General features: G+C 37.7%; 1 protein-coding gene across 1 annotated transcript in view; it reads right to left on the bottom strand.

Annotated features, from left to right (window-relative positions):
* Window positions 1–13,717, bottom strand: part of NIPAL2 (NIPA like domain containing 2) — an 86,058-nt gene that overhangs the window by 35,862 nt on the left and 36,479 nt on the right. The window contains exon 4 of the mRNA XM_069465603.1: window positions 3,401–3,460. Within this exon, the coding sequence (XP_069321704.1) occupies window positions 3,401–3,460 (60 nt within the window). The remainder of the gene's footprint in view (window positions 1–3,400; window positions 3,461–13,717) is intronic.

Raw genomic sequence — 13,717 nt, 5'->3', positions numbered from 1 at the left:
TCAAGGCTTCCTCTCATTAACTAGTAGAGTGTAATGGTGGGTGGTGGTGGTTATAGCAGTAATGATAATAACTAACATTATTGAGCCTTTATGTGATAGGCCCTGTTCTAAGAGTTTTATGTACACGAACTCATTTAATTCTATGAAGTAGGTATTCATGTCATTTTAAAGATGAGGAAATTTTTTTTTTTTTTTTTTTTTTTGAGACAGAGTCTCACTTTGTTGCCCGGGCTAGAGTGAGTGCCGTGGCGTCAGCCTAGCTCACAGCAACTTCAAACTCCTGGGCTTAAGCGATCCTACTGCCTCAGCCTCCCAAGTGGCTGGGACTACAGACATGCACCACCATGCCCGGCTAATTTTTTCTCTATATATTTTTAGTTGGCCATATAATTTCTTTCTATTTTTAGTAGAGACGGGGTCTCGCTCTTGCTCAGGCTGGTCTCGAACTCCTGACCTCGAGCGATCCACCCGCCTCGGCCTCCCAGAGTGCTAGGATTACAGGCGTGAGCCACCGTGCCCGGCCAAGATGAGGAAATTGAGGCTTAAAGAGCTTACTTATATAACTTTTTCAAGCTCCCTGATACTAAAAGACTCACCCTAAGCTGTTGTACTATATTAGGGTGCCGTTGTTAGAATACTGATCCATCACATACTAGTTATATGACCTTGGGCAAGTTATTTTGCTTCTGTAAATGGGTTATTCCAACATTTAAATGAGATAGTCCATGTAAAACACTTAACATAGTATCTAGCAAGAGTAAATTGTTTAATAAATATTAGCAGATATTAAAATACAAGAAATTAGCAAAAAGTCCTAAAGAATTAAGTAGAGGTTTTATTTTGGTAGTTTGCTTTCTTGGTGTATGTGTATGTGTATATGTTTCCCAGTCCTTATATTTTTAGTATTGCCTCTTAGAAATCTCCTGGGAATGAAGTAATTGTAGAAATTATGACAATTATATCGACAGAGGTTTCCATTTATCAAAATGCTCTTACATAAATTATCCAATTTGATCCTCAAAACAGTCATATATTTGTCAGCACATGAGGCTTCAAGAAGTTAAGTAATAGTAGGCTGGCCACACAGTTGATAGCAGAAGTTGAATCCAGATTTGAAGTCATGAGCATGAGTTTAATTTATATCCTTTAATATTGAGCTAGTTTATTGATTTTAACAATATTTAGCTGATGTTGAATTTTCTAAGTTTTAGCTGTACATATTGATATTTGTACGTCTTCTTTTCCATAGTTACTGCTTTCATTTATTTTTTCCTGATCCTTAGAGGCAGCAGTTATCGTACAGTATTAAACAGAAACTTACCTTACCTTTCTGCACTTTTGTTAACATTTCTCATGTTCTTCCCTTTGTATGTCCCCCCTCCAAATGCTCAGATATAGCCTACGTGTGTCCTACCCAGTTGTCAGAACCAATTCAAATGTTATATCTACTGTAAAAAAATTATCTGTGATCTTCCCAGCTAGGGTAATCTCTCTTTATTCTAAACCAGTGGTTCTCAACTTGGGGTAACTTTGTCCCCCAGGGACATTTGGCAGTGTCTAGAGACATTTGGATTGTCACTACTGGGTGGGAGGGTGTTAGGGGCACCTAGTGGGTGCAGGCCAGGAGGGGATGCTAAACATCCCACGACACACAAGACAGCCTCCTACAATGAAGAATTATCTGGTCCAAAATGTCAGTAATGCTGAGGTTCAGAAGCACTGTTCTAAACTCAAAGCTCATGACATTATGTTACATATTTTTTTCTACTTAAAACTTATTTGTATGTATATTTTATCATGGACTATAAATTATTTGAAGGCAGGGATCCTGTCTTAATCATCTTTTTAGCACTAATATTCAAGATAATCAGCAAACCCTCCTTTATATTTATCTGCATTATCTCATTAAATACCGTAGATTAATTTAATCATCAATCAAGTATTAACTACAAAAGATGACAGACGTTAGATAAAAGGATTTAAAGGTCCTTCAGACATTTAATAAATGAGAAAAATGATATAGGACCTAATTTTTAATTTATAAAACTCAGGCATCGGTCATTCTGATTTCTGATTCCATACAACTTCTGCAAATGATTCCATAAACCACAATATATAAAAAAAGGCATAGAAAAATAATGTTGAAAAAAGATACAATCCACATATGAACATATTTAGAAAAACAATTTAACCATGAAAATTTGACAATGTTGACTAAAAAAATCTGCTAGCTGAATCGAACCAAGGAGGAAAAGAAAACGTGAAAGCACTTTCAAGACGTTAGGCTCAGGGGAAACAGGATCAGGGAAAACAAATGCTCAACATACCAACACTGGTGTCACATTTAGAGCTCACATTTTTTAAAAAATATGATCTCCCTGGAAGAGAGTAGGCATTGTTTTATTTAAAGTGCCTAAAGAATCTATATTCATTATCATATGTCAGCAGCAGTTCGAATAGGATTTTGTCAAGGAAGAAAATATGAATCTCCATAATTCTTCTCAACAATGGTATTTCCAACAAGAGCTAAAAGATACAATGAATAAATGACGGCTTCACTATATAACAGAAATCTTTCTTCCAGCCAGGAAGGCTACTGTTATTTTCCATTAATAACTGTATTTCCAAATAAAAATTTGAAGAGCAATGTTCTGTGTTACTTTTGAAAAGTGCTAACTACAAATTTAGTAGTTAGTTGGTGCATCTAATTTTTTGTGGTTTTCATTTTTATGCAGCACTTTTGTGTAACAATATGAGAAATATGTCCTTTAAAGTCGAATAGTCTACTAGGTAACACAGATACTTTCATTGGATTTTATTATGTTCATAAAAATTTCATAACATTTTATATTAACATTTACATTACATTACATTAACATTTCACACCCCACATAAATAATATTATAAAATAATAATAATTTGCCACGGCCAGTGGCACAGGCAGTTATCACAATGAAAATGGAAGTATTTCACGTGAGAGGAGATGGTAGCTCAAAAACAAAATAATGTTCATCTCTACATGAAATTTACAACCATTTCTGTAATTTGTTTCCAGGGTTTTTTTTTAAGACAGGGTCTTACTCTGTCTCCCACACTGGAGTGTAGTGGTGCAATCACAGCTCACCACAACCTCCAACTTTCAGGCTCAAGCAATCCTCCCATCTCAGCCCCCTGAGAAGCTGGGACTACAGACAGGTGCATGACATCATGCCCGGCTGGTCTCGAACTCCTGGGCTCAAGTGTTCCTCCTGCCTCGGCCTCCCAAAGTGCTAGGATTAAAGGTGTGAGCCACTGTGCCTGGCCTTGTTTCCAGTTTTTAAAGCACATGTTTTTTATGGATACCATTATTTAAATCCTGATCAATCAATGCTATAATTATATGAATTAAATAATTACTTACCTAGTAAATCTGAGGCTCTCAAATTTTCTTTCAGAAATGTAACAGAAATAATGGCACTACCTATAAAGAAAATGGCCATTAGTGGTAGTTCCAATATAAAAACATATATTATACAATGCCATTTTAAAGAAGTTAAGCAATTTGTGTCTTATGCCTGACAAGCTGAGTCCTCATCAGAGACACCCAGCAGCTGTGGTTATAAAAATGACTTTCTTCCCCATCGTGGTTGAGGATACATGGAAATTGGCGTGGGTGACAATGGACCTAGGACATGGCCGGTAGTGCCTGGTACGCAGTGAGGGCTTAATGCAAGTTCACTGAATGACTAAACAAATGAATGGAGAGAAAGAAGTAGGCAGAAAGAGCAGGAAGGGCTGGAGAGACAGGAAGAGATAGAAGGGGAGGAAAGAAGGATGGAAAGAAATTCAAATATGTCCCAAACCGAAACTCATATCCCCAGGTCCCTCCTAGTCCCCCTCTTTTTCACACCCCACATCCAACAGGCTATGGGGTCTAAGTCTAGTTTTCACTGCCTCTCAAGTCCCCCTCCTCTTCATTTGAGTTGTCACTGGAACCTGAGTGCCAGCTGCTCAGGCCAGCTTCTCCTCTGGCTTAGGCTTTAATAATACCGTCCCCCTGGCCTCCCTGCCTTTTCTCCTACCCCCCTCCTCCAGTAATCTCTTTCAAATGCAAATCTAATGTAAATCCACAGCTTTCAAACCTCCAAATGGCTTCTTGTCATCTTCAGGACAAATGCCGCACTACCCAGCAGGCACTTGAAGAAAGCTACGATTTTGCCTGTCACTTTCATCACCACATCTGTCCTTATCTCTTTTGTAATCTATGCCCAGCCTTGCTGATGTAATCATAATTCTCAGCATCCACCACATAGTTTCACGCTCAATGACTTTTCCATGTGCAACTCTGCCCCCATCTCCATGACCAACTCTAGACTCAGGCATCACCTTAGAATTCCCCCAGACCCAGCTGACCACTCCACCCTTGTGTAGTTTTTCAGTACATCTAAGATTTATTTGCCTGTCCCCCCCCAAAACTATCAGTTCCTTTTAGTCTGAGATAAGTCTTCTTAGATTCTTCTAAGCTCTCCAGACTGTAGCTAACATCTAACACACAAAAGGTGTTCAATACGTTTTCATTGAATGAAATGAAAGAGCATTTGTGGGATCTCAGCCCTGCAGCTGCTAATTGTCATGATGTTTTAGACCCTCTTTCCCCTTACTGATGCTGCTGGACTCTCTTCCCCATAGTTGAGCCAGGGTCTGCTGATTTCCCCTCTGGCATGAGAGGTAAGTTGAACGTCTCTGAGTTGTTTGTCTTATGGGGCCGTTCCTCCATGAGTACAGGCATGGGAAAATCTAAAATTACAGTAATACAAGAAGATACACAACATAATGTGTTGTGTAAATTTTTAACAAAAGTTATTCTCTCATTGTTTTTTATTTATTTATTTTTATTTATTTATTTATTTATTTTTTTTGAGACAGAGTCTCACTCTGTTGCCCGGGCTAGAGTGAGTGCCGTGGCGTCAACCTAGCTCACAGCAACCTCAAACTCCTGGGCTTAAGCGATCCTCCTGCCTCAGCCTCCCGAGTAGCTGGGACTACAGGCATGTGCCACCATGCCCGGCTAATTTTTTCTATATATATATTTTAGTTGTCCATATAATTTCTTTCTATTTTTAGTAGAGACGGGGTCTCGCTCTTGCTCAGGCTGGGGTCTCATTGTTTTTTAAAAGTAAAAATACAGGAAAGAAAAATTATCATAAAATAATATCATCATCTAGAGAAAAATTCAGTTAATATGTCGGTGTTTTTATTTCCCTTTAGCAGAGATCAAACTATATTGTAAAATTTCTTTTCTCAGTTTCCTTAGTTACCACATTACAATTTGCCATGTTTGTAAGAATTCTTCATAGACATAATTTTAATGTCTGTATAATAATCCATTAAATAGATGCTGTTGTTAAATTTGAATATGACTATATCTGGTATTCTGGCAATTTTATTTAAAACAAAATAACAAACCCACACCAGAAACCCTCACTCAAGATAAGCTGGGATCCTCATATGTTTTTTTCCATTTTTTTCCCCCTCAAACTAGCTTTCTCTCATTCTAGTTGATCCTTGTCCTTCTAAACTTTTCCTGGGCAGGTTATTTGGAGGAATGAAAGTGTCACACAGAATAAACAGATTGTGGGAAATGTTCACCAAGCTTCAGTTTAATTGGGTGGTGTGACTTTAAAACATGAAAGCAAGATTTTCTGCTAATGTATGGATATGTGGCTCATAAAATTAAGAATTGAATTGGGGACAGGTATAAAAAGTATGATAATTTTCTATTTCAGATTTGGACCAAAATAATTCAGGGAAATTAATCTCACATGTTAGAGCATTAGAAAAGGTTATAAAAACCAACACCTCTTCCCCAACCCTGAATCACTGACTTCCTTTATAATTAGGTAAGGACTGTTTCCAAGCAGAAGGAGACAGATTAGTAATAAAGAATAGGCGAAGTATCGCTACACTAACACATATCAAATGCCTTCTATTATAATAATCCTTAAGATGACTATTTCACAACAAAGGATTCCAGTAAGAAAGGAGACATGGCTTACATGGAAGGAGGAACTTTTAGAGTGGTAGGAGACACAGAGATAATCTACTCCAGGTCCTAAGCTTTATAATTGGGCAACTGAGGTCCAAAGAGTTTGTCTGTCTATTCACCGATCTATCCATCTAACAAACATTTATATTACAGCAGGGCTGGAACTGGCATCCATATTTCCTTACTCTCAGTCCAGAGCTCTTTCTAGTACATTACACTCCATCGCCTTCCTTGAAGTAAGAAAAGACATCATTTTCCTTTTATTCTTGTTGCTAAGCCACGGTTTCATAAATAATTTCATTTTCAGAAGGAAGAGGGGAAAATGTTATGTAGGAAATAATTTCATTGCTAAAAGCAAAAAGGACATGATTCGGTAAAAACCTTGAAATATAACACATGCATCAAATTATATCACTTGCTGTAAAATAATTATCAGAGTTTCATGAAACATAAATATGCTACTCTTCCTCTCTGAAAGCACTTAGAAGCCTAATGCACTTACTTTCACTTCATCCAATGACATTTTTTTTTCTGTTTTAAGAGAACATGAGATTTTCTACAAAATTTTTAGACAAGATAATAAGAAGATTTTTAGCTTTACTTATCTAGCAAAGAAAGTAATAAAAAAAGGAACACTCTATTAAGATACATTTACTTGTAACTCATTTATCTTGCAAACCATGGTAAAATGAGAGCTGGGCTAAGCAAAAAGATAGTATCTGAGGAACAGCTAAGAACATGACTTCTAAGTAGAGTAGTAAATTTTTTAAATGAGAAAACAATAAACCAAAATACTCCCATACATCTTTGCAATCAAAGATCTGTCAAACCCAACCCTATCTAGTAGTTGCTGTAACAATAACCATTGCCTAATGAACATCTAGAAAAGGGAGAAAGTTATTACACTTTTATTCTTATAGTAAAATGTAATATTCAAAAATAGAGCATTTCAAGATCAATAGTTCAGAAAGCATTAAAACAGAACACATCATAAATTAAACAGATTTGTTCTAGGTATGATGAAACTATAGTTATTTACTTCAGCATTTGCAGTTTTGTGTGCATTTTTAGTTTGAGGCTTCTTTGGGCAGAGGCTCATGAATGCTATTCCCTTCTGGTCTTAAGAAGACACTAGTCTACACAGAGAGTCCTCACCGATCTGAGTGACTAATTAATAAGTACCTTTTCAGGGGGAAAAATGGGTGTAAGGAAAATCAGGAGGAAGATACGTGTCCTCCTAGGTACACAATAATGTCAGAAGGTTAATAAAATGTCCCTCCACTCAGATAGGCTATTTTCCCAGGCAAAACTCACCACCCATACTCAATGCACTGTTTTTCTTGGCAGGTGGGAAATGTTTATACAATTTGACACCCTTTTCCCCCAAGCTTATCACAATTAATGGTGGATAATGCTTCTGCAGTTGCCCAAAGAACTATCTCATCGTGGGGCCTACATACAGAATTTGTGAAAGGGGGTCTAATCTGAGCTGAGCTGTCTTCAACACATTTTTATTTCATTACCCTTAAGAAAATGCTGAGCCAGAAAGGATGAGCCTGATTTGACAGGATGCTGTGAAGTGGAGCATAGACAGGAATTAGCCAAAAAGACTTCCCTACTCTTTTGTTACTCAAAATATCACTCCAGGTGAAAAGTAGGAGGCCCTACTGAAGCACTGTCAGGGCCACAGAACTGCCTAGATGGCCAAGTGCTGAGCTGGGGTGGTCGGACACCTGGGTTCTAGTTTTGGCTCCGTCCAGAGCCAGCTGTGGAATACGGCACGAGTTAGCGTGCCATCCCCTGGGTTTTATTTCCTGAACCAGTGAGATGAACTATGTGTGCTTCATGGTTTCTAATTACCCTCCTTGCTCGAATCTGTTATAAATAGCTTGTTATTAGAAATAAAAGCACATAGATCAAGCCGTGCCCTTTGTGTTTTCCAAAGTGGCTTGGAGTATTTGAGAAAAGAGACAGGTCCTCTGTTCCCCAAGATGACCATGGTCTGCATGTGCAGGTTGAGTGAAGCACCAAGATTTGATGCATCACCCTTTCCTTACTTAGTGATGGTGCACTTTGAGTCGAGTATACCCACCAATAGGGAAACCCAACCCGGATGGATAAACGAATGGTCAAGAACACAAATAATTCATAATGAGTAGACAAACACATAGGAAAAATTCCAAATTGCCAGTAATAAAAGAAAGACAATTCAAAGCCAGGTGCTATTTTTCACACACAACTTCCAGGCTGAGTGTTGACAAGGAGGAAGTGAAGTTAGTGCTGTCTCACATTGCCAGTGCCACTGAATTGACAGAACCCTTCTGAAGAGTGATTTTACAATACCTATCAAGAGCATCATACTATTCAAATTCTTTGGCCTAGTTAATTCTGCATCTGTGAATCCATCCTAAGGAAGTATTACAAAAATGGAGAGTCTCAAGCCTAAAGGTGTTCATTGAAAAATTATTTTTCATAGTGGAAAATTGGAATAATCTCAATCTTAGGCAATAATGGATAGAATATTATGCAGCCAATAAAAATTATGATGGAAAATGATATTGAAAATTTTTATGCTATAATGTTAAAAAAGGTAGAAAATTATATTTACACAATGATTATGATATAAAAATATATACACAGTAAGGTGGCTAAGTATTCTACTAAGAGTTTGGCATTGAATAATTAACTCCTATCCTCCCAACACCTCTATGAGATGGTAATGGTGTTACACTCATTGTACACATGAGAAAGCTGAGGCCCAGAGAGGTTACAGTCATTACATAATGTCACACAGTGACTCCTGAGCCAGGCACTGGACCACAATGGCCATAATGCATTTTTTAAAAAGAGGTGAAAAGTAACATACCATGGGTACAAATATAATTTAGACAGGAAGAATTGTTTTAGTGATCTATTACACAGGATGGTGACTATAGTTGATAATAATGTATTGTATATAGTAATGCAAAATTGCTAAAAGAGTAGATTTTAAACATTCTTTCCACAAAAAAATGATAACTGTGATGTGACAGATATGTTAGCTTGATTTAATCTTCCTACAATGTATACATGTATCAAAACCATCACATTGTACCCCATGCATGTACATAATTATTATTTGTCAATTAAAAATTAAAAAAATAAATTGTAAAAAATAAATAGAATTTTTTTTAAAAGATCATATACCAAAAGCCAAACAGTGGTAGGAGTCATGGGGGAAAAAAGACAGCAAGAATACTATCCATAAGGGGAAAGGATGCAAAAGCTTCTAATATTTGCTCTGGTGGAAGACAGTGTCTCCACAGGGCAGGTTATTAATGTATCCACTTGCCCTTGAAGTTGTAATGCTTTATGGTCAGGAAGGATCTCAGCAACAATGATGATGGATGGACTCCTATTGGTGAGTCATCTGTTCTCTTTCGGGCCATTAAGTGTCACCTAGGTTAGTAGTCAGAATGGAGATTCATTCTGGTCTAGGTTCACATAAGAACACCTACAGATGAGCATTCTGATTCAGATTTCCAGATGAAAACAGATAAAATTAAAGCCAAGCAAGTTTCCAGTGGATTTCGCCACGTCTAGATGTGGGAGAGGGTGCCAGTCCCGGGGGTGGGTGTGTGTCCTGGTGGTGAGCTTCCTCACGCTTTCCGATTTACTGAGGAATCAACCCCAAGTTTTTCCTTCATTCTCCTCTTTTGTGACCCTTCAGTTTATGAAACTCAATCCAAGACTGGCTGTTATTGTGGAAGAGTTATTTAGCTCAATGTGGCCAAACGTTGATGCTCTAAGATCTGTAGCAGGCCACAAGAGAGAGGAAAAAAAAACCTATAAATTAATCTGCATGAGAGTTCAGAAAAATTGTACAAATCTGATTTGGGTTTTCTTCTGTAATAGCTACTAACAGGGGTTAGTAAATGAGAAGTTTAGTAAATGAGAAGTTAGTAAATGAGAAGCACCAAATTTCTATATGTTAGCAATTAAACTCAAGGGCAGATTTTTTTTTTTTTTTTTGAGACAGAGTCTCGCTTTGTTGCCCGGGCTAGAGTGAGTGCCGTGGCGTCAGCCTAGCTCACAGCAACCTCAAACTCCTGGGCTTAAGCGATCCTACCGCCTCAGCCTCCCGAGTAGCTGGGACTACAGGCATGTGCCACCATGCCCGGCTAATTTTTTCTATATGTATTTTAGTTGGCCAGATAATTTCTTTCTATTTTTAGTAGAGATGAGGTCTCGCTCTTGCTCAGGCTGGTCTCGAACTCCTGACCTTGAGCGATCCACCCGCCTCAGCCTCCCAGCAAGGGCAGATTTATATGTGTTCGTTTAGAACTTTGTGTTTGCAGAATAATAGGTAAATGGGCATTCCATTTTTAAATCTGAAACATTAAAACACATATGTGCTTTTTCTTAAACTCTCTTCCCCCCCAAATAACGATTTTTTTTAAATGAAAGGCCTAATAGTGCAGAAGAGAGTTCAACAACTGTTTAAACATGTATGGCATGGCTATTTTTAAATGATTTTTTTCACTTTTGTTTAGTTCTCTCCGTTTTATACTTTATTACCACTGCTTAAAGACAAATTAACCCAAAGTTAGATCAATTGATTATACTTTAATCAAATGTGATTATGGATATGATATTCTTATCTGATCCAGTTAGAGAGAAAAATACCCTTTGAGTGACAGGTTACAAACTCACATGCCTATGGGGCCCATCAGGTAATCCTCTAAAGAGGAAAAAATAATGAGGGGGGTGGGCTGGTGTGATGAGGGGGGTGGTAGTGTTATGAGGGGGAGGGCTGGTGTGATGAGCGGGGTAGAGGATAGTGTGGTGAGGGGCAGTGGAGCTGTAGGGAACTATACAAGATCAGTGCAAGGTGGCAGTCATGATTCAGCCCTAGCCAACTGCAAGTACAGTGCTATCAAATCTGATTCTTTATGGCTAAAATCCATTTTTTTTTCTGATATGGTCTAACTTTTAAACAGGGGAAATTAATTCATATTCTTTAAAAGCATTGTTCATGCCAAACAAAACACAGAACCAGCTAGCTCTGGTGTACAGATCTTGAGTTTGTGAACTCTGATCTAGTCTACAAATGAAAATTGTATTAATTTTCATTTCCTGGGCATTCAATTTATTATATAACCTCTATGATCTGAGGAGAAACCGGGATGTATGTTTATAATATAGGAAAGCAGAAGACAAAACAGTAAAGAAAATTCTGTTTTATAAAAAAAAAAAAAAACCCATGACGTGAAAAGAATATATTTATATAATAATGCTACAAACAGAACCTCACATGTAAATATCTGGCTTGTGGTTTCTGACCACTTATAATGGCAACTTTATCGTACTGCTAAAAAGCAAACCACAAAAACACTTTCACGTCAGTCACAATCAAGCTTCACACACGTGGACACACGGAGCGTGCTTGCAGGCCCAGTCAACTCTAACCATACTGGGGTACTGCTCCATAATTATCATTCTCTGTTAGCTGTAGAATTTTAGGGAAAAAAGTATGTCAATTACAATGTACTCCATAGAGTCAAGATTTGAAGAGTTGAGGATGTGACAGTTTGAAAAATGTCTTCTTACAGACAGAAAAGTTGTCCTACTATTCATGTTGGCAGGAAGAAAAGTGTCAAGTAATTCACGTTGAAGAAAAAAATTGCTATTGTCATTGACTGAAGATAATGAAGACAGTCCATTGTACAGAGGCAATTTGCATGATTTCAAATGAGGAAATTTACCTGGATTAAGAACAATAATCCTTTCTTTTCTACATCTTTCCTGGCATGCATTTCCTGGCATGATTAAACTTGAGAAGACTCCAAAAAAAGTAAAAATACTGCCACTGACAAGATTAATTCTGTATTATAAATTTAATTGCATATTACTTCTTCATTAGCAATTTCTCTAGAAGTACTTTGTGGCATTCTCAAAAAATAAGGATGGGTGGAAAAGATGTTCCAAATAAAGTTTTTAGGCTTTAGAAATGCTTTCTGCTGAGAGTATATGAGCAGACAAAAAATTAAAACTTCGGAGTTTTATTCCACACATTTTATTAGGTTGGTTTTTGGACAAATATGCTAAAGCAGATAACTCAAGCCACTGAGAAAAGGGATATTTTCTGTATACCTCAAACATTAAAATAAACATCCATGTGAAGTGCCACTATCACAAGCATCCTGTGAGGTTTCAGAGTTCCGATGACTTCATCCAGGCTGGCACCAAGCACACTGCTCTAAAGGACAGAGAGAATTCATGGCATCTAGGTTTGTGTAATGCTATGGGTCACTCGCTCATTGGTCTGTTTATGTTTCCTTTCATTTGTTTCTAATAAAATCTTGGAGACCAAAGTTTCTGCTTGACATGACTTCTTTGGAATTCCAAAAGGCCTCACCAGGGCTTTCTGGCTATGTTATGCCCATCGCCTAATGGATTACAGATACATTTCAGCTTACAGCTTCATAACAGCACAACAGAAATACATGAAACAACATATATTCCACGTCGTGAATTTTGATTTGAGCAAAAGCCAGCATATTTGGGAAAATTAGAAATGGAAAAGACTTATCAGTTGTACATTTCTTTCTCTCCTCATTTTCTCAGTACAGTTAGCTCTCCAATCTTAGTCCAAATTAGCCCAGTAACAGGGTGGCTACTTCCCTTAAGAAATTTTCTAGGGCCAAGGAGACCTTGCTGCTATTACCTTTCCATATAAAATTCCAAGTGTTAAATTTCATACAATTCGTCCTAAATTCACTCACTTCCATTCAGCTGGGCAATGATTAAGTAAGGTAACAAGTTTATGTGTTTCATACAACATCTGGCATAGTGGAGGCTCTTTCAATATTAGTTTCTTACCTTTATTATTTCATCTAAAGTCTTGCCTGAATTTAACTTGGAAACAGGTGATATGTTCTCTGAATTCTTTTCTAATTATTATACTTTTAATCACTATACTCAGAGGCATAGAACTGAAAAATGTCATTGGTGCTTCTACTGTGTTCTATTTCTTCCTCCCTCCCCCTGCAATAATTTCCTTCCATATCCCACTCCCTTGCCACCCCCTAGACAAGTTAATTTTACACTGACTGAGGTCTGCCATGAATCTCCTTAATTCCATGTCGCTCCAATTCTTTGGATTCTTGATAACTTTGTTATCTTTAATAAGCTCTAAATGCTTAGGCATAGCACAGATCACAGTCATGAGAATAAACAAAAAACGGAAAACATTAAATGTAAGGCCACGTTGTAGATATGCGAACTCAACCCCTCCAAGAACAGGTTTATAGACCTTTAAGTAGTCACAAGAGTGAATATTCACAAGTCTTTTTGCAATGAAATGTTTAACCATTGTGCTTCAGGAGGAATTGAAATCTTTTTTTTTTTTTTTTTTTTGTCTGAGACAGAGTCTCACTCTGTTGCCCGGGCGAGAGTGCCATGGCCTCAGCCTAGCTCACAGCAACCTCAAACTCCTGGGCTCAAGAGATCCTCCTGCCTCAGCCTCCCAAGTTTTGGGACTACAGGCATGCGCCACCATGCCTGGCTAATTTTTTCTACATATTTTTAGTTGTCCAGCTAATTTCTTTCTATTTTTAGTAGAGATGGGGTCTTGCTCTTGCTCAGGCTGGTCTCAAACTCCTGAGCTCAAATGATCCACCCGCCTCGGCCTCCCAGAGTGCTAGGATTACA

The sequence above is a fragment of the Eulemur rufifrons genome, chromosome 3, assembly GCF_041146395.1.
Source record: "Eulemur rufifrons isolate Redbay chromosome 3, OSU_ERuf_1, whole genome shotgun sequence".
In the NCBI taxonomy this organism is placed as follows: domain Eukaryota; kingdom Metazoa; phylum Chordata; class Mammalia; order Primates; family Lemuridae; genus Eulemur; species Eulemur rufifrons.
The sequence above is the reverse complement of the archived record's forward strand: the minus strand, read 5'-3'. Positions and strand labels throughout refer to the sequence as shown.